Source organism: Crotalus tigris, unplaced genomic scaffold (genome assembly GCF_016545835.1).
Source record: "Crotalus tigris isolate CLP2741 ecotype Arizona unplaced genomic scaffold, ASM1654583v1 scf7180000024362.2655971311:6658466, whole genome shotgun sequence".
Lineage (NCBI taxonomy): Eukaryota > Metazoa > Chordata > Lepidosauria > Squamata > Viperidae > Crotalus > Crotalus tigris.
In genome coordinates this window covers 5,620,150-5,639,682 of record NW_024100530.1, presented here as the reverse complement: position 1 = coordinate 5,639,682, position 19,533 = coordinate 5,620,150, and the positions used below count along the sequence as shown (strand labels likewise).

Below are 19,533 nucleotides of genomic sequence, written 5' to 3'. Positions count from 1 at the left end.
AATTTAAAACATAATTTATGCTTCTTCAAGAGCAAGAGAACACCTTAGCACAAAGAAGGACTTCAAGTATGATCATATGAAAAAAAGACAGCCTGGATGGCCAACGTAGATAAATTGGTCCTAGGTGTCTTTCATATCCCTTCTCTTCTATTTCTGTCATCTTTTTATTTCTCCTCCTGCAGTTCAGGTTCAGTTGATATTTGAAACAGTAACAGAATTTTCCAGGCAACCACTCATTAGAAATCAACGAGAACAGCTCCAGTGGAATGGCGATTCTTAAGAAGTTCAGGATTTATTTAGCTTTTGAATTTTACTCACCATATAAAATGTAAGTCCCAAGTGGTTTGAGTAGACTGAGGCCTTTACCAGTATTTTCACCGCAAAGGCAATCCAGGACAATGTCTACACCATCTGCGGAGATCCTACAAAGCACAGAAACACTGTGAAGATACTTGCTACCCAATGCCATCGTAACTTTGAACAGTCAGTAGACAGGACAGTTGTTACATGAGGACTACCTGTGTATCAGATGCTAGGCTGGCCCTGGGGAGATGAAGACACAATTCCACAAATACTGAATCTACAAGATCTCCTTAGAATTCCCATCATGTTATCTGAGTATTTCCCCCCCCCCCCAGACATTCCACTTTAGCCACTGTTTGAGTTGATCCTTTCTCTTCATGTATTGGTCTACAGTCTACCCATCACTCAAATTTATTCTGTTTTTAAGAGGCGAGAAGAACTATGCTACTCCTCCATTCTTTAATTAAATGTGTAGAAAGCTGTCAGCCCAACAGAGAAAGAAACTATTATCATGGAAGTCAGGGCTTCTTACATTAGAACAGCTATAATAACAGGATCTTGAGAGTCTGTGCTGTTCCCCATCTTTATGTCAACTAGGAAAGGGCCAGATCTATACATGAAGCTCCAATTAAACTGATTTTTTGCTAAATAGCTTATACACAGGAATCTTCTCAACTAACGGTCATGGACTTAAGTTGGACTTAATCTACTTGTGGCTACGTAGGGATTCTAGGCTGATCTCTCTTTTAACTCTGCCCCCAGACTCTGCCACTCCTTCTCTTCCAAGAAGCTTATCTGAGACATTTTCTCAAATTACTTTCTTGAAATGGATTCAAATCCTGCTTATCTGCTCCTTGCCTTGATAGTGGCTCTTCCTCCTGTCTTTCAAGGCCATTCCCAATGCCCTCTACAAGGTCTTTGTAGCGGATGAGAAAGTTAATGCATTAAGGTCAACTATTAAAATATTTGGTTTGGAGTAATCCATGGCTTTCTGCGGAGATAAGAACAGCAGTCCAGCTGGTAGAACGATTTGGCCAACTTTGCTGATATTGAAAGCATATGCAAGGTCACATCTACGTAGTGCTTGAATGGGAAAGCTTAAAATGAAAGAGTTGTAGCTAGACTGGGAGGTTTTTTTAAGGGTTAGAGAAGAAAACAAAGACAGCCTACTTCTTTACTGTCGCCATGAAAACTCAAAGGTGTATCTATGAAGTCACCAGGAGCTGTCTTAAATTCAAAGGTGAAGTTCTCTTTACTATTGCTGATACTGCCCCCTTGTGCACAGGGATATTTTGTTTGCTCTCATGATAAATAATTCTTTCCTCTACTTTTATAGGGTAATAGATTGGTAAGAACCTACAAGTCAGAGTTGTTCAACTTTTTATCTTGCAACCAATTAAAATGAAAGACCATCTACAGTATTTAGAAAATAGAGAACATACTTCTCTATATAGAGGTGAAGAAAAAAACAAAACTCACTCCTGCTTTTGATACTCTCCTTTTACTCATTCTGATCTTTCTTTCCCCCACCCTGCTTTTTCTCTTCCCTGCCCTAAGCTAAAGGAGGAACAGTTTCTATAAGAAGTCTCAACATCTTTGTAGACATTCTTAAAAATTAAGCCAAGAGCCCCATAAAATTAGGCTGTAGCCAACAGATGTTTTGGATGGTCCATTTGCATGGAAGAGAGTGCCAGGTAGAAAGCTTTCCACAAGAGAGCAAATGCACATTATTATTTCAAGTTTCATTGTGAGCTTCCTTAGAGCCACTTACACACAGAAAGATCAGAGATAAATGTGCAATGTGAAGCCCACTTCAGTGCATATCCTCAAAAATCAAATTCCATGTTGTAGATTTAAGTCCACAACTTTCAGCCTGCCAGAACTCTGGCCTAAAAATCTTTTGCAATTAGTCCCAATGGAGGCAGCTGATGAACAATGAAACCCAAAGAATCTGGGTGGCACCAGGTTGTCAGGTTTCTGCCTTACATTAACCAAATCTGTGAAACACTGGCTTCAACCATTCTCTGTCTAAAGTTACATAGGATGTATGCGTCACCCTCCATAGCCGTTGTTAAAAGATTGTTTCAGTAGCTCACTTCAATTAAATAATTATGAAAATCACTGGTGCGCTCATTATGGATAATTGTACTCCATGGAGCCTAAAAGGCATAAGGTGCATCAAATAACTTCCATCGTTTATCTCATGACAATTATTGTCTGAAATTGGTTAATAGCAGTTATGAGGATATAGGTTAAACCTACTGACCTAGATTATGAACTTTTTTTTTTAGAAACAGGAAGAGCAGTGGGCATCTGATGACAGAGAAAGTGATGGAATTATATTACATGCAAATAGTTCGCTAGGATTAGGATGCTATCTGGCCTTATTAAGCTATAGCAAATTGTTTATAAAGCTCACTTTAATTCTGCATTCCCCCTTAAAAGTAACCTGTATTTTTAAAACAATGGCGGAATTGCCGGTTTCAGCCTCATCAGCGAAACCAAATTTTGAAATGGCAGAAAGTATCCCTGTACAAAGAAAGTTATGGATCAAGAGACACAGGCAAAACAGACAGAAGACCAAGTAATTTGTCCTATTTTCCATACTGAGTAAAGAACATGGATGGGTCTCTTGGGGTGCTAAACCCTACCATCTGGATGCTTCTAAAGAGAAGGAATTATTTTGCAACCCTGTGATCTGTACAGTGGGGTCTCTCTGTTGAGAACAATTTGCAGATTAGCTCATGTTTGCTGTGTCATCAAACATCTCACAAATCCTTCTATTTCCAATTTTAGGCTCTACAACAATGGTTCTCAACCTGTCGGTTGGGACCCCATTTGGGGTCGAATGACCATTTCATGAGGGTCGCCAAACAACGCAGTCCGCCATTTCCCCCCCCTTTCCTTAGCTGTGCTACTCCCTTTTATTCTATTGGCTTACGACCAGTTGAGTAGTCCTCGACTTACGGCCGGTTGGGGGGTCACGGCATTAAAAAGGTTGAGAACCACTGCTCTACAACCAAAACAGTAACAATCACAAAAAGCAGAAGTATCAGCAAGCTTGGAGAAGAACGGAAATCCATCTTTCAGAAAGATAGCTGTGCACACTCAGTTCTTGCAAACCATGGTCTGTTTGTTAAAGAAAACCAGAATGTCAATGCACAGATTCTGTAAGTATGCCACCTGGTGGGCTAATAATCACTGGGACCGTCGCAGCCAATTTTTGCTATAATCGTTCAACTTCGGTTTTCAGTTCTTGATACTTTGTGATCTTCTCTTCTCCAATTTTCTCTTCTACTGCCTCCTGCTATTGCCACACCAATTATCCACCCTTCCTTCTTCTTATATCTGGTGTGTTACGAGCCAAGACTATCATCATCATTATTACTATTTTTGCCTGTACCCTGAGCAATTGCTGAGGAGTGCTATCTAACAGTATCTCTTTTGATCACTTTTCTTTTACAAAAGCCTGCTGACTAACCTACTCTTTAAAAAAAAAAAAATGAAAGCAAAGAAAAGGAGGGAGGGCAAAACCTTTTATTTTGCATCTGTAACGATACATAATAATGTATTTGCTCTTCAAGAGAACAAATGAGGCTCTAATAAGAAAATAAGTGCTACTCAGATCCTGCTGCTGGATTCCAGTTTCTACCCACTTACGCAGAGAGGCAGAATAACTTTATAAGGAACAAAGGCAGGAAAATGTCCATATTTTAGGGTTAGGCAGATTCTATTGCACCACTGTTTGTTGAACAAGCTAGAATCCTGATTAAGTACACACAGTGGACTAAGACTAAGACTAACCAGCAATGTCTGGAGATGGGGAGAAGAATGGCAAAACAAGTCATACAATGCAACCTCGGCCTTTTTTCTCCAAGTGTGGTTGTATATATGCCCCAAGGCTTTGCAACGAAACACTGATGAAAGGAGAAAGCTTCCTGCAGATGTCACTAGTCATAACCGTGTTCCTGTACAAAACACGGTGCCTGAGTTTGATACACTAAATTAGAAACAAACAAGCACGCTGTGCTTACCTAACTACAGCTATGCATTACTTAGGAGAAAGTAGGCTTCTGTTCAAATGTGTGATTCATAGCTATTTGAGAGTGACCCACAGAACAACTCAGACAGATGTTATTGGCTTGCAAATCCAAGCCAGCCAATGAAACAAAAATTAAGGTGGACCATGCCCAAGGAAACTTAAGTTCAAATCTCTGATTGAGCAGGGACTTTGACCCAGTCAAAGTCTCAGCCCAACTTTCCTCATAGGTTTGCTGTAGGGAAAAAAAATGGAGAAGGATTGGTCTATGCCGGGGGTAGGCAACCTTGGCTCTTTTATGACTCATGGACTTCAACTCCCAGAATGCCTGAGCCAGCACAGCTGGCTCAGGAATTCTGGGAGTTGAAGTCCACGAGTCATAAAAGAGCCAAGGTTGCCTACCCCTGGTCTATGCAATTCTGGAGAGAAAAACATCTATTAAAAAACAAATGCATAAAAATAGATAAAGGGAGAACTCCCCCCCCCCACATCTGGATTCCCTGAATACTATCTCTGTATATGTAGAAGAAAGATTCAGTAAAGAGAATGCCGTGAGAATTTTGCACAAGGAAATAATCACATTAACAGAATAATGACAGAATAACTGAACTGAACGGGACCTTGGAGGACTTCTACTCTAACCCCCCCTCAGGCAGGAAGCCCTATACCATTCCAGGCAAATGGCTGTCCAGTCTCTTCTTAAAACCTTCCAGTGTTAGAGCATCCACAACTTCTGGAGGCAGGTTGTTCCACTGATTAATTGTTCTAACTGTCAGGAAATTTCTCCTTAGTTCTATCTTCAGTATTTTCATGTGATAAGCCTATTGGAGACCTCCTAACACTTCATTTCCCATTGATAGCTGGTCACATCATCATTATCTAGAAATACAATCTAAGAGTTGCCAGAAGAAGAAGAAGAAGAAGGAGGAGAAGGAGAAGGAGAAGGAGAAGGAGAAGGAGGAGGAGGAGAAGAAGAAGAAGAAGAAGAAGAAGAAGAAGAAGAAGAAGAAGAAGAAGAAGAAGAAGAAGAAGAAGAAGAAGAAGAAGAAGAAGACCATTGTGAGACTCTTCCATCTTTTACTCTAAGAGACCATTTTCAATAGAATAAAATTATTTTCCAAAATTAACTTACTTGTCACCTCCATTAGCTTCTTACTGTTCTCATTAACAATTTCTCCTATCAAGTTAAAATGCAAACTCGCCCACTTACTTTTTAACTTCTTGGACATAATCCATATTTCGGTCAAACAGATAGGTGACAGACTCTTTGATGGCCTCATGCTTGAAGGAAGAAGCCGTTCCAAAGACAGTAACATTGGGAACTGTTGAGCAGAGTTGAGCAATAGCTTGTCCCTACAAATGCATTTGTATATTAGTTGCATGGATAGATCAAATGTGTTTATCGTTCATTCCCGATCCTCTGGAATTGGCTCTCTACCAACAATTGACCTGACAATATGCTCTTTATTTATTTACCTACTCCTCAAAAGCAATGCTACCTTATGCGATGTTATATGCCACCGTTGGGCAATACGAGGTTAGCACTGCTTGCAATTCTTGAACTATTTTTTTTCAAAGTTACTTGTAAACTGTGTTTAGATAAAAGAAATGTTGAAAAACAGTATATTTTGGCACAGAAGATCTGAGAACAAATGTGGGCACACATAGGAGATGTTACAAAGATGTTTTGGAATTACAGAAATGGCACTGGAATAGCCAAAACTTAGAATCAGCTGAAATAGGCAAGGGATGCTAAGCATTTGTTTTTGTAAGGCTTTTTCCTCTTTAAAATAAAATTTAAAAAAACCCGTATAACTGCTTCTTTGGAATCTGGGCCATGCCTCCAATGCTTTCATGTCCAATGAACAATTTAAAAAAGAAAAAAACACCTGCTGAAGAAGCTGCATCCAGGAATGACCATACCATTCACCCATCTAAGCAACCAATGGAGAGCTCTCCATAAATCAGTTCATCCAAAACTATAAAAGACTTCCCCCCCCCCCCACCTTTTGTTATTGCAAGAGATCATGTGCTCCTGGAATGTTTGGAGTACTTGAAACAATGACATGGAACTTTTTATTAATGCAAAATGAAGTCCAAGATTCTTGGGCTACAGGGCCTCCATTGTTTTCCTCAATGGCTCAAGAATGCTCATGACATTTGAAAATAAATTGGATACTTTGGCTGTCCTCCTCCTGCTAGACATTAAAGCCCTGGAATATGTTATCCTCACAAGCCTACAAATCGCTCTCTTGGGGCTAGGTCCAATGCCTACTCCCTTGCATTTTTCATAAACCAGCTTTATAGGCAATCTTTGTTTCAAACTGTACTGCTGTACAGCAGTACAGTTTGAAACAGTTTTTCCTACCATGAGCTAGTGTGGGAGTCTCCAGATTAACCTTTTTGCCACTGTTTGTTATTAATTACATGACTGCATAGTGTTATTTGCAAACAGTCGTGCTCCTGTGGAGTTCAGTAACTCCTTCCAAAGTTCTCTTGCACTCAATTTTTTTTTTTCTGGCTTCAAATGATTTGAATGGTCTGTGTTTGGGTGGGTTTTTTTGCAGGTGAGGTGGGATAGTAGGAGGAAGAAAGTATTTGAGAAAAATTTTCTTTGTTTATACCGAGTTACAATATCATGAGATTATACATTCCAGACAGTTAGTAGCAATGACTCAGGAGTAATCATTCAACATGAGCAACAAGAGTATAAAGGGAATGTTGGCTATGGCCATTATTGTATTATCTTTGTTAGGCAGTTTGTAACTCATATGATCAAGATTTTGGCGTAGGTCAGTTATGGCAAACCTATGGCACCTGTGCCAGAGGTGGCACTCGGAGCCCTCTCTGTGGGCAGGTGCGCCATTGCCCCAGCCCTGCCTCCCCCCATAACCCCCTCACCAGCAGCCTGACCAGAGAGGCCCCTCCAGGCACAGCCCACGCGGAGCAGTGCAGACAAGCACATGGTAGCCAGGAAGCAGGGGCAAGACTCCGCCCTCACGCCCCATCACGTGCAGATGATGCTGCGGGGTGTGGGCGGAGGGCATGGCCGCCATGGTGCTGCAAGGTTACCTGGGTGATCTGTGATGAGAGGCCCTGCTGGCGGGCGGAGCGGGGGGGGAGCTGAGGGCACAGCAGAGGGCGGGCTGGGGGGCGGGCTAATTTTTGGGCACTCCGTCTCTAAAAGGTTCGCCATCACTGGCCTAGGTAAAGCTTACATCTTTCTTTTCCAAAGCACTTCCTCTTCAAGAAAATGTGACGTATCATTGAATGTCTCTCCTTTAAAAAAGATTTTTCATAAAATCCTGCTAAGATTATTCCAAAACCTCCTCAACTGAGTATCTCTATTTCTACATGGAAAGTCCATATATGTTCACTTTTGGAAGCTCCTATTGTTCTTTCTCAGTTTTAATATACCCAGCTTTCAATATTCATTCCAATAGCCACAAATTAGAAGTCAATAATTATTCTTCTTCTCAGATTATACAGACTATTTTATTCTGAAAGGAAGTCTTTATAGACTTTCTTGGTCAAGGAGCCATTTTTCTTTCAACAAACTGGGCTGGAGAGAAAAATTTCATTACTTTCATGGCATGAAAGTACACAAAATCTGGTAAGCAGACTGAATTCCAGTAACTGCTACGTTTTAAATCTAATCCTACTTAGAGTAAAATTTAAATTCGTGTATCTTTTTCCTCTATTTACATGACGTAACCCCCTTGAAGACACTTTCTTTTGAGCAGAAAAGACATTAATGTGGGGTGTTGGTTTTTTTTGACATCTAGCCCTCTCAATTTATAAGAAGATGGAACTGCACAATCCACAACAGCAGCAATTATTAATACTGACAATCAAAGTTGTAATTCTTTATAGGACAGAAGTGAAACTTACCACTCCGCCCCCTGCAGAATGAACCAGCACTGACATGCCTGCTCGCAAGTTGGCAACTTCAAAGAGCATCATGTATGCAGTTACAAAGTTCATAGGAAAAGCCGCCGCTTCGGAGAAGCTTATGTCATCGGGAATTTTGTACACAAAGTCAACGGGTGTGCATACAACCTCAGCCCAGGCGTTGTAGTTGGTAAAGGCCATGACTCTGTCTCCAATCTGAAACCATTTGAAAGAAACACAATCGGATCACAACCTTCTGGATAATCCTCAGAGTTACCCACAAAACGCTGGTTTCAGACATTGGCAGTTATTCCTTGGTGATTGTAACATCCAGTGATTAGGGCTACAACCACATATGGGTAGGGCAGAAAAGTATTTAACAGTGATTGTAAATCCACCCCTTCCTGGCATTCTTAATATCTGTGGAATTAAATTCATGCATAAGCTGCATCACTATGCTGAATTGTGTTTTAGAGAACACTGTTTGATTCAAATGGCAACATCTGTATCTTTGCAGTCTTCTGCCTACAGTACATTCAACTTTATCAGCTGCTTTTGATAGTTTTTAAGGAAGGAATCCATTCCTTACCTTGCTCATATTTAAGTATTAATACAATAAAACATGGGGAGAGGGAAAGGAAGACTGTTTTCACATATAAAATAGCAAAAATCAATTTTTAAAACTGGATGTTATCGTTCTATATAGCATATTCAAGTACTCAATGCAGTTTTATTTAGATGTCAATGCAGGATTACAGCTTTCAAGGAAAAAATGAAATTAAACTGCAAAGCTGACTTTCTTATACGTAACAGTTCAAGACTTTTGCTACAGTCATCTGATTCTTCACATGAACACATGTGAAATAAAAATATTTTGGTTACTTAATTAGCTTGGCCCATTGTACTTTTTCCTTCCAAAAAGTATATTATTAAAATAAATGAAATAATTGCTAGTGAGCAAGCAAGAACACAGTGTCATGGCACAGCCATAATGTGAGATACAATCCATTGCTTTCAAAGGTTGCCTAGCTGTATAGAGTACAGTTCTACCCATGCTTATTTAGAAGTAAGCTTACATATTTATAGTAATAGTTATATTTATAACTGGCTTGGGGCCCCAATGCGACTATCCCATTTTGGAGATGGCTAGTAGACAAGTACAAGATTTTACTTCCACCCTATCTATGCATTGGTTCTTTTATCCATTTTAATATTAATTTTAATGTTTTGCTTTCTTGGTGATGTTTAAATCTTGTAATTGTTTTATTCTGTTATTTATGACATTATAAACATTTTTTAATAATAACGAATATTCTTTTCATAAACTAGCAATACTGGGAACTGAAAGAGATGCCACCAGGTGCAAAGCCTATCTTCTGTTTTTAAAGAAGACATCTATTAAATGTTAAAGGCTGTTAAATGCTCCATCAGTGATTATATCTCCCATCACAGATCATCTCATATTCTGTTAGCTCTGCATGTCTTTTGGGGGATGACCTTTCAAAATGAGAAAATGAAACGGCTAGCACCTCTCGTTTTATCTCCCACGTATTAATTTATTTTGAAACAGTGCTTTTAGATCTTGATCAAATTCTACTGTGCCCTTTTAGAGCCCAGCTACTCTTCATTCAAAGGCTGTGTGTGGGGCTGGGTTGAGAGGTTTATAGCACGGAAACATTTACAGCATCTTGAGTAGTGCCACATTTCAACTGCCTTGGGATACAGAAAAGATTACAAACTTGTAAAATGCTACTGAAACAGGATGACATGTCCATTTTTCTACCTCTTCTTCCCCATCAGCAAAAAGCAGAATTTTTACGTGAAACGAAATGGTTTACCAGTTTTCTTTCATTATTAACAAACAAATAAAAAAATTATACCGTATTTGCATACAATGGGTGAAAGCTTAGAATTAAGTTGAATATCTTAGTTACGGGAGCCCCCTCCTCCGAAGAAGGGGAAACAAACTCATTCAACTGGCTGATGAATTGCAGATTTGGAGTAAAATTTCTTGCAGTCATAACTAGCGGGCATTCATTTGTTTCTTCAGTTGAATGGATATATTGTACTAGTTTGTTTACCCAACATGTTAAAGTCTATTTGGCTTAAGAAGAATCAACTATAGCTGACTTGAGTTTAACTACAGTTGACTGAGTTTACAAAAACATGTGTTTAGGGAGATTCTCAATAATCCAAATCATGGTTGTCCCAACGATGCTTTTTCAGAAGGCAATTGGACTTTCTTAGTTTTTCTTCCTTGAAAACATTTCATTTGCCATCCAAGAAACTTCTTCAGTTCTGGGCTGAACTGAAGAAGCTCCTTGGATGAGAAGCAAAATGTTTTCATGGAAAAAAAGCATTGCCTTTTGGAAAAGCATCCTTGGGACAAAACACGCTAAGCCACAAACAAGCAAATTGCAGTGAGCTGTTTCTAGAACCCCAATCTTTGATGGTTAGAAGCACATGGGAAATTTTGAGAATATGGGATGGATGCAGGCATTGAATGACAACTGGGGCAGAAGGCAGAAGGCTAGTTATGTTTACTGGTTATGGTCCCAAATCAATAAAATACAAGTATGCTATAAAACATAAGAATGCAAGGGTAAGCCAATCTTGAAACAATAAATAATAAAAAAGAGGGCACCATTCAAATTCTACAATCTATAGCTACTGCTGAGAAGTTGGTAATATTTTAAAGGTTTGCCTCCCTTTAATTTTTTTTAGGAGAAAGTCTGCAGCCTCTTGTTCAGTAAGACAAGTAAAATGTATATGTGCCAAATACTAAGGGTGATATAGTAGACAGTTTAACAGTTCATAAGTTACTGTCTTGACTGCAGTCTGCACCGAGGTAAATGCAGTTATCTTCTGATTGTCTGAATAGCCCTGGGTTATTTCTCACTGTATTTTGGAAGAAAAACAGATTTAGGGCCCAAAAGAAATTATTGCCTTTCCTTTCCAGCTTAAATCTCAAACTCAGATTGCCCTGAGTATTATTTGAGATTAACTCAAAAGCCCAAAGGCCTTAACAATGAAACCTCTAGTAAGTCAAGAATGAAGAAAATAAGGGTGGTAAGCATTCATATATTAAATAGATGAAGTTTACTATGAAATGTAACTACATTTGGGGTTATTTTATATAAGCCACTTGGACAGCAGGGATGGCTGGGGCTGGTTCTTGTGTGCAGAGCAGCTGGGACCATTGAAGCTGATGGCTATGTGGAAGCAAGCAAGGAACCCTGCTTAATGTGAATCCCTCAAATTCCAGATGGGACATTTCCTTCTAATTCCTACCAGAGGTTGAGCATCTGCCTGCATGGGGTCTATGGATCCCGACATCACCTCCCCTAAGCAGGCATCTATCTACTTGAGGTGTCCTTGGAAGAAGAGGGAGCAAGGCTAACTTGGCCAGTCTTGGATGAACCCACTGAATGCTATTGTCCACTGTGGTAAGTCCTTGTCAGCTGAGACCTGCACATTGCACTCCTTCCTTTAAGTATCTTTTTTCCCCAGAAAATGACTTGGTGGGTTATAAATTTGAGATCTACCTTTATAGCATGTTGGCTTTTCAGGTTTCTTACTAAGAACTTCTCCCTATTTGATTCTCATTTTCATTCTATTCAGTTTTCCTCCAGGAGTCTATATTCTGTTAGAACCAAGCATAATTATTGACATTAAAGGATGATGATGATGGTGATGATGATGATCTATTTGTTTCTGCAGTACTTCTACTATTGGTTACATCAACAATAGCATTCCTAATTTGAATTTTGTTTTGTTTTTTAAGAGAGAATTGTGTTATGACGCTAGCATTTTAAAATTGCTTCCATTTCACTGCTGCTGCACATTTGCTCTATTTATATATAGTTATATAGCTGTTATATTTAGACATATTTCTAACCGGCCATTTTAAAACCAGTCTCCTGGTAGCTATAGAACATAAATTGGAATAGGGATATGTAATTCTAATCCCAAAGCAAACAAACCATTTTATGGTTCAATCTGAGGGATGAACAAGGCCATTTAATCATCAAATGCTCTACCATCATTTGAAATTCACTAATATCTGGTTAATTGATTTGTTCCATTTTGGGGATTCCACTACATCCTTATCAAGAGGTACTGATTCACAATACTTTAGCATTCAACACTTGGGCAGAGTTCTGACACTGTAGTGTGCCAGGATACTTAAACCTACAATAACCTGATCCACACACAACACAAAGCAATGATAGATAGGTACACGCATCACATTATAATAAAACCCAAACAGGCCATGTTATGGTTTATTACAGTGGTTCTTAATTTTTTCTTCACCACAGACCCTCCATTAAATACATTTTGTGGCCATGGATCATGGCCACGGACCCCCAAGACCTAACTCAAGATTTAAATCATAACATTTCTTCCAGCCTTTGTGGACCCCCCTCTGATGACATTGCGTCCCCCCCCAAGGGTCTGCGGACCACAGGTTGAGAACCATTGGTTTATCATAATTTATAGATATATTGTTTTGTTCTCAAGCACCATCATATTACCTCATAACCTTTCACATTGTCACCCAGAGCTTCTACAATTCCAGAGCATTCAAATCCAGGTATAAGTGGTGTTTTGGGTGGGTTATCAATGTTCCCCTGGCGAACCATCAGATCAATAAAATTTAAGCCACTGTAAGGAAAGAAAATGAGAAGGGAAGATATGAAGGCCTACATTCGAAGGTAGCTGATAAACACAACCAAAGTGACATTGAATAAACTCCTATGATGCCATTTACAACCATGTTTTAGTTACCAACCCAAAATGTTCTTTCCCACAAATTACGGGTAACCTTCATCTGATTGTTTTCCATGCTCCCAAATCTTTCAAAAAGGCGGTGTAAGCTGATCCATGAGCTATTAATCAAATGTGGTTATCAATGAGCCCGCTCCAGATAGTTTAGTGACCATTCAAAGTTGTGACAATACTGAGGAAAAGTGACTTATGACAGGTTTTCAACAATCACTGTGATGATCCCATGATCAGAATTGGGGCACTTGTTGGCAACTGGCCTGTGATCATGTGATCACTATTTGTAACAACAAGCAAAATCCATGGGGGAAACCAGACTCGCTTAATGGCACAATAACACTTAATAACTGTCATTATTCGCTTGGCAATAGTGGCAAGAAAGGTTAAATGGGATGCAACTCAATGGACTGTCTTTCTTGTTGTTGTTAATTGCGAAGTCGCGTCCGACCCATCGCGACCCCATGGACAACGTTCCTCCAGGTCTTCCTGTCCTCTACCATCTTCTGGAGTCCATTTAAATTCACACCTACTGCTTCAGTGACTCCATCCAGCCATCTCATTCTCTGTCGTCCCCTTCTTCTATTGCCCTCAATCTTTCCCAGCATTAGGCTCGTCTCCAGTGAATCCTTCCTTCTCATTAGGTGGCCAAAGTACTTGAGTTTCAACTTCAGGATCTGGCCTTCTAAAGAGCAGTTGGGATTGATCTCCTCTAGGACTGACCGGTTTGACGCCTTGCAGTCCAGGGGACTCGCAGGAGTCTTCTCCAGCACCATAGTTCAAAGGCCTCAATTCTTTTGTGCTCAGCCTTTCTTATGGTCCAACTTTCACAGCCATACATTGCAACTGGGAAAACCATGGCCTGGGCTATACGCACTTTTGTTGGCAGGGTGATGTCTCTGCTTTTTAGAATGCTGTCTAGATTTGCCATAGCTTTCCTTCCCAGGAGCAAGCGTCTTTTAATTTCTTTAATTTCTTCTTACTGTCTTTCTTAGTAATGTCTTTCTTAGTAATGGTCATAAATTGAGGACTACCATACCTCCTTGTTACAATAGTTTCCCTGGGTTTGTGGATTATACCTATGCACCATCTAAAACACTGGTGGCACCCTACGAGATTGTGTAGGATTTTGGCCAAAGTTATTTGAATACCCCCATTCCATCCTTCAGACTTTCAATTCCCTTTAAACGTGTTAGTGGAAATAAGACCATGGTTACTCCCAGCACTGGAGATTTTTTTTTTTAATGAAGCTAAGCTGTTTGTTTCACTGAAAGACAAAATTGTTATTCTTTGAGTACTTAAGCCTAATTTGCTGAAAATGGCTTCAAACTGGTGAATGCTGTCTCATTCTTTTTTTATTGGTGTGCTTTTTAAAGATTTCCTACATTCCAGTTAGACTCTTTTTCTCTCGCTATCTTACTCCCAGTCCTATTGAGTTAACATTTTTTTTAGCAGAAAGAACGGAAATACTCTTAATGGCTGACTCCAATCTATAAAATGCTGAGATGGTGAAATAGACAACTCTTGGCATATTATTGAATCAAACGTGCATTACAGTAAAAAGGAGGAGAACAAAACTCTTCTCTAACCCATTGCTCACTGCTTTTTTCCAAACGTAAAGACTTGGGTAAACAGTAATACGATGCTTTGCTTTGCAGAATATATTTTATAATGAACTGAATAGGAATATTAGGAATATAAGGCAGGACAAGTCCACGGTGCAGCAAAGCAATGGAATGGAGCCAGAATATATACTAGAGAAAGAAAAGCCAGCTACCATTTTAAAGCAGAATGAAATTTAACACAATCCAAGATCAGATTGCATTCACCTCTCTACCAAGGGTAGGCAAACTATACATTCCAAGTGTTTTGGACGACACTGTCCATAATCCATGATCATTGATTGATTGTATGCCACTAGGTTAGCACCATAGGCTGATTTTCTCCAAGATGACTTGTCCCCAGCCTGGTCCTTCAACCTTTTCAATGACACACTTATTGTTGCACTACTGGGACCAGGTCCATTGTTCTTACTGTTGGCTGCCCTCTTCTTCTTATTCTTCCCACTTCTACCAACATTATAGACTTCTCAAGAGAACTGGCTCTTTGCAAAATGTGTTAAATATATGATTTGAGCTAATTATTCACACTTCGAGTGAGAATTGGAGAATTCTAGGGAATCAGTAAAAGTAGGCAGATTTAAATAAGCAACCAGACCCCAACGTATGCCTGGTCCTTAGCAGCACAAATCATTGCTCCCACCACCCCAAGCCATAATGCTTCTTTCAAGGTTAAAGTCTTCTAAAATAAGCACTGCAGCATTTCACCTTGATTTATTTTTCCTTCCAATAAAATGCCAGGACTTTGTGTAATAGGAGCCACATTTGGAAATGTGATTTTCTGACCTGGTGGCACATAGGAGATATGTCTATTCCTGAACTCCATTGGAAAATGCTTCACATACCTTCCTCATACCAAATCTGCACTGCCCCTTTATACTGCCAGAGCATCGATATTCATTCATCCATGAATGCTTCTCAACTGGAATTTCATTTTAGCATGGATGCCAATGCAAGAAGGCAGTACAGAGTTGTATTTGCTATCAGGATAGACTAAGGATGCCTGATACTGAGTATCAGAGATGTTCAAGTCTCTGATGCATTTCCTACTTAAGCTCCAGGGATGTTTTTTAGCTTCTGAAGCTCAGCCTTGAGAGGAGGACATTTTGAATCACTTCTCTGCATACAGTATTATTTTGAAAAATCTATAACTTCATAAAGAGCTGAATGTTCTCCCAACTCATGCTCATTCTACTAACAGATCCATTAAATTGGAGCCTCTCAATAAACTTGTGACTTCCCAACATGTTTTTAACCAGGGCCCAAATTGGGTAGGGCTTCTAGGACTCAACTCAGCCTTACCTTAGCACAGTTCCCCCAAAGCTTGGCAGAGTGAATTAACTTTGAGTGTTCTTTGAAACGTGCACCTAACTAAAACTGTAGCATACATACTGTATTTGTGCTACAGATCAAATGGGTACTATAATCTATGATTATATGATTACCGAATAATTCCTACATCTCTGCTTTTGATCTATAGGATAGTAGCACATGTGCCATGGGGAGAACATATAGTAGGGGTCTTCAAACTTGGCCCTTTTATGTTTGTACTGTATTGTGATACATATATATATATGTGTGTATGGAGAGAGAGAGAGAGAGAGAGAGAGAGAGAGAGAGAGAGAGAGAGAGAGAGAGAGAGAGAGAGAGAGAAACATATACAGTCTTTTTTTTAAAAAATATAGGCTTTTAAAAAATATATTTTTGTTTTTTTAATTTTGTGTAACTTTTTTATTTTTTATTTTAATTTTGTAAAAATCATTGTTTGTATCCCACCTTCCATATGCTAGTTTAGGACTATAATAAAGTTTTGACTGCCAGAGCAAATTCCTATCATTAGGAGAAGGCAGTTTTAATATGGAACAGGAAGACGGAGGAGATGGGTTGGTGGTTAATTCTAAATTGCTTTTTTATGTGCCACTTCCTAGTTCTCTTTCCTTCCAATTATCCTCATTGTTTGGAATAGCCTTGTGGAGCAGAAGTAAATAAATCCTGCTGATTTAACAACAAACATAACATCAAAACCTCCAAGATGTTAAAAACAGTTAAGACCAACAATTTAAAGCCGGAGAAAGATTGTGTGCACAAACGTATAGTGTCCTACTCTAATCTCTTTTAATTTTTTTTTTTTACTGGAAAAGAAACAAAAATGTTCCAACAGGATTAGTCCCATGACTTCTTGCTAACAATACGTTTAAGTTCATACAGTCACATACTTTCAAGAAGAAACTAAGCAACACAATCCACCCTTGACCTATTTTTTGTCAGCTCAAAAGCTAAGCAGCATTGGGCCTGGTTAGTCCCTGGATGGGAGACTTCTACAGAAAACCAGCTAAAGGAGGAAACTGTCAGAACATCCTAGAAGGAGGCAGTAGCAAATGATGGTTGCCTCTTGCCAAAAGTGCATATTTAGGGAGTTGGGTTAAGCCAAGTTGGACACAAAAACATTGTATTTTCAGTAGATGAAAACAACTTAACTTTGAGCTAGGAAGCTAAGCAGCACTGAACGTAACTATTAACTAGAGAGGAACAATTAGTTAGTTAGATATCCTAGGGAATGTCAGGGTCACAGAGTAGATTAAAATAATCAGGAAGAAGATACTGGGAAACCATTCCCATAGTGCCCCCATAAAAACCACATGTTTCTGCCCAGATAGTCATCAGGAGTCAAGCACGACTCAAGGACCTTACCTTCAGCCTCACAATGAGTTAGTTTGCTTAAATAGGTGCATTTCCTTCAAGTAAGCCAAGGGGTTCAAGAAGAGGTAGCAAGCCAGCATTGGCTTTACAAGCCTGCTTCCTCATTCTTTCTGATTTCTACGGCTCACTTTTAGAAATCCCAAGCCAACATGTTACCCACAGTTTGCTCAAGCTCTCAATCTCTCAACAAGTTTTATGGCCCTTGAATAATTCCAGTGTGTAGTAGCCCTATGTCTACCTGTCATCAGCATCTTTCCAATAAGAGAATTTCCAGGGGTAAAAAAATTAGCTAGGAGGGGAAAACAGGGATTAAGCATAGAGCAGGGGACCGGCTGGGGAAAAGAGGATTTATTAATGAGCTTGACCAAAGAAAAGAAACTGAGGCTATCAGAAGCAAAGGCAATCAGTCCCGATCTAGCAGTCAACATCCACATATAGCAAAGAGGGGGGGGCGCAAGGGGGGGGTCACAGATGTAAGAGAAATGTGAAGGTGCCAGAAAAAGACCAAAATATTGTTCCCCTTGGAAAAGGCTTCCTGATACACAGATAGGTTAAAAAAAAAACAACCTTGAAAGGGTTTTTAATACACCGAGTCCTTTGGAAAAAAAGGCAAAAATGATTCACATTTTTTTTTAAGATTCACCGTCACCCGATTATTGAGCACCAAGGGAGAGAGAAAAAAAAGGGGGGAGAAAGAAAGAGATGAAAGGAGGAAGAGAAATGAAAAGAGGGAGAAAGGGAGGGGAAAAGATAAGTCATTTTTGCTTCCAATCTTGTGCATATTTTCCTACCAGCAATGACTTAACGGGCAGAGCTGCATTTGCTGCTGAGTCAAAGGCTGTTCTAACCAAATGCTCTGTAACTTGGGAATAGGCCTCAGTTTGTTTGTTTGTTTGGAGAGAGGTGGGTTTTTTTAAAAAAAAAAATAATATTTATTTATTTTTTAAAAGGCTCTTTCTCCCTGATGGTTAAGGAAGGCATCCATTGCCAAGAACAAAGGTGGTGAGCTGGAACTTGATAAAAGTCGCTGGAGAATGAAAAGGGGATGGGGGGAGGGGAGGGAGGGTTCTTTTTTTCGGGGGGGGGGAGATGGGACCAACCCGTTCTTGTCTTAGTCATTCACTACACTGGAGCCGAAGAGTCTCCAATCTCCCCCCCCCCACCACCCAGACGCCCGTTTGCCCATCAAATCCAAAGGGAGAGACGCAAAGGATGGAAGATGCTTCCAGACGACCGCTGGCTAACCCGAATAATAATACTAATAATACTAATACTAAAATACTAGTACTAAAATACTAATACTAATACTGAAATACTAATACTAAAATACTAATACTAATTAATAATAATAAAAATAAGCCAGAATACTGGACCAGGCTTTCACGCGGATCTTCAGCTCTCCTTCCTGAGGCTCCGGCATCACTTTTTTAGACACCCGGAGCTTGTTGAGGCCCCCGAAGGCGGAGAGCACCACGGCTCGCATGTCCTTGGCATCCCCGGCTTTTGGACTGCCGCCGCCGCCGCCGCTGTTGCCTTCGCCGCTGATGCCGCCGCCGTTGCCGTTGCAGCCGCCGCCGCCGCCTTCGGGCGCCTCCTTCTCGATCATCTGCTCCGTCTCCTCGGCTTTCTGGGCTCCTTCCTTGGCCATGGCGCTGCTCCGGCGGCAGAAGGAAGGCGGAGGGGCTGGAGAGCCGCCTTTAAGAGGACGGGGGCGCGCGCGCCGGGAAGGGGAAGGAGGGGAGGGGGGAGCCGCAGGACGGGAGCGCGCCTGGCTTGGCCGGCCGTCTTCTTCCCCCCCCCCCCGTCCTCCCAATACCATCGCGGGGGCGCGCGCGGCGGAGGTGCCGGACAGCCGGGGGCTCGGGGCGTGCCCGCCGGCTGCTTACCGTACCCCGTGGCGTAGAGGCGCAGGGACTTTTTTTGTTTTTCTTAAGAGCGCAACCGGAGCCGGGATTTTTTTGGGGGGGGGGGGGTGGAGAAAGCTGTAGGGGGGAGCTGCCGCAGGGTTTTGCCTGGGGACGGGGAAGGGGCGACGTCCGCCTAGTCTTTGGACGGCAGCGGTCGCCCCCCTTGGGGGCTTCCATCAAGCGATCTGCTCGTCGTTAAGGGATTGTAGGGTCGTTGGGGGGGGGGAGTTGATTTGATGGAGTTTGGTCTGCGGATGCTCTTGGGGGGGCTTTGGGTTTTGGTGCCCGCGTG

The 19,533-nt window shown here is 40.7% G+C and overlaps 1 protein-coding gene across 1 annotated transcript in view; it reads right to left on the bottom strand.

The window, feature by feature from the left end:
• VAT1L (vesicle amine transport 1 like) overlaps nucleotides 1-19,028 on the bottom strand; it is a 35,865-nt gene extending 16,837 nt beyond the window's left edge. The window contains exons 1-5 of the mRNA XM_039327552.1: nucleotides 18,708-19,028; nucleotides 12,769-12,898; nucleotides 8,234-8,449; nucleotides 5,553-5,695; nucleotides 319-422 (exon numbers count right to left, since the gene is read on the bottom strand). Coding sequence (XP_039183486.1) covers nucleotides 319-422; nucleotides 5,553-5,695; nucleotides 8,234-8,449; nucleotides 12,769-12,898; nucleotides 18,708-18,982 — 868 coding nt within the window. The 5' untranslated portion in view covers nucleotides 18,983-19,028. The remainder of the gene's footprint in view (nucleotides 1-318; nucleotides 423-5,552; nucleotides 5,696-8,233; nucleotides 8,450-12,768; nucleotides 12,899-18,707) is intronic.
• Between the last annotated feature and the right edge of the window lie 505 nt (nucleotides 19,029-19,533).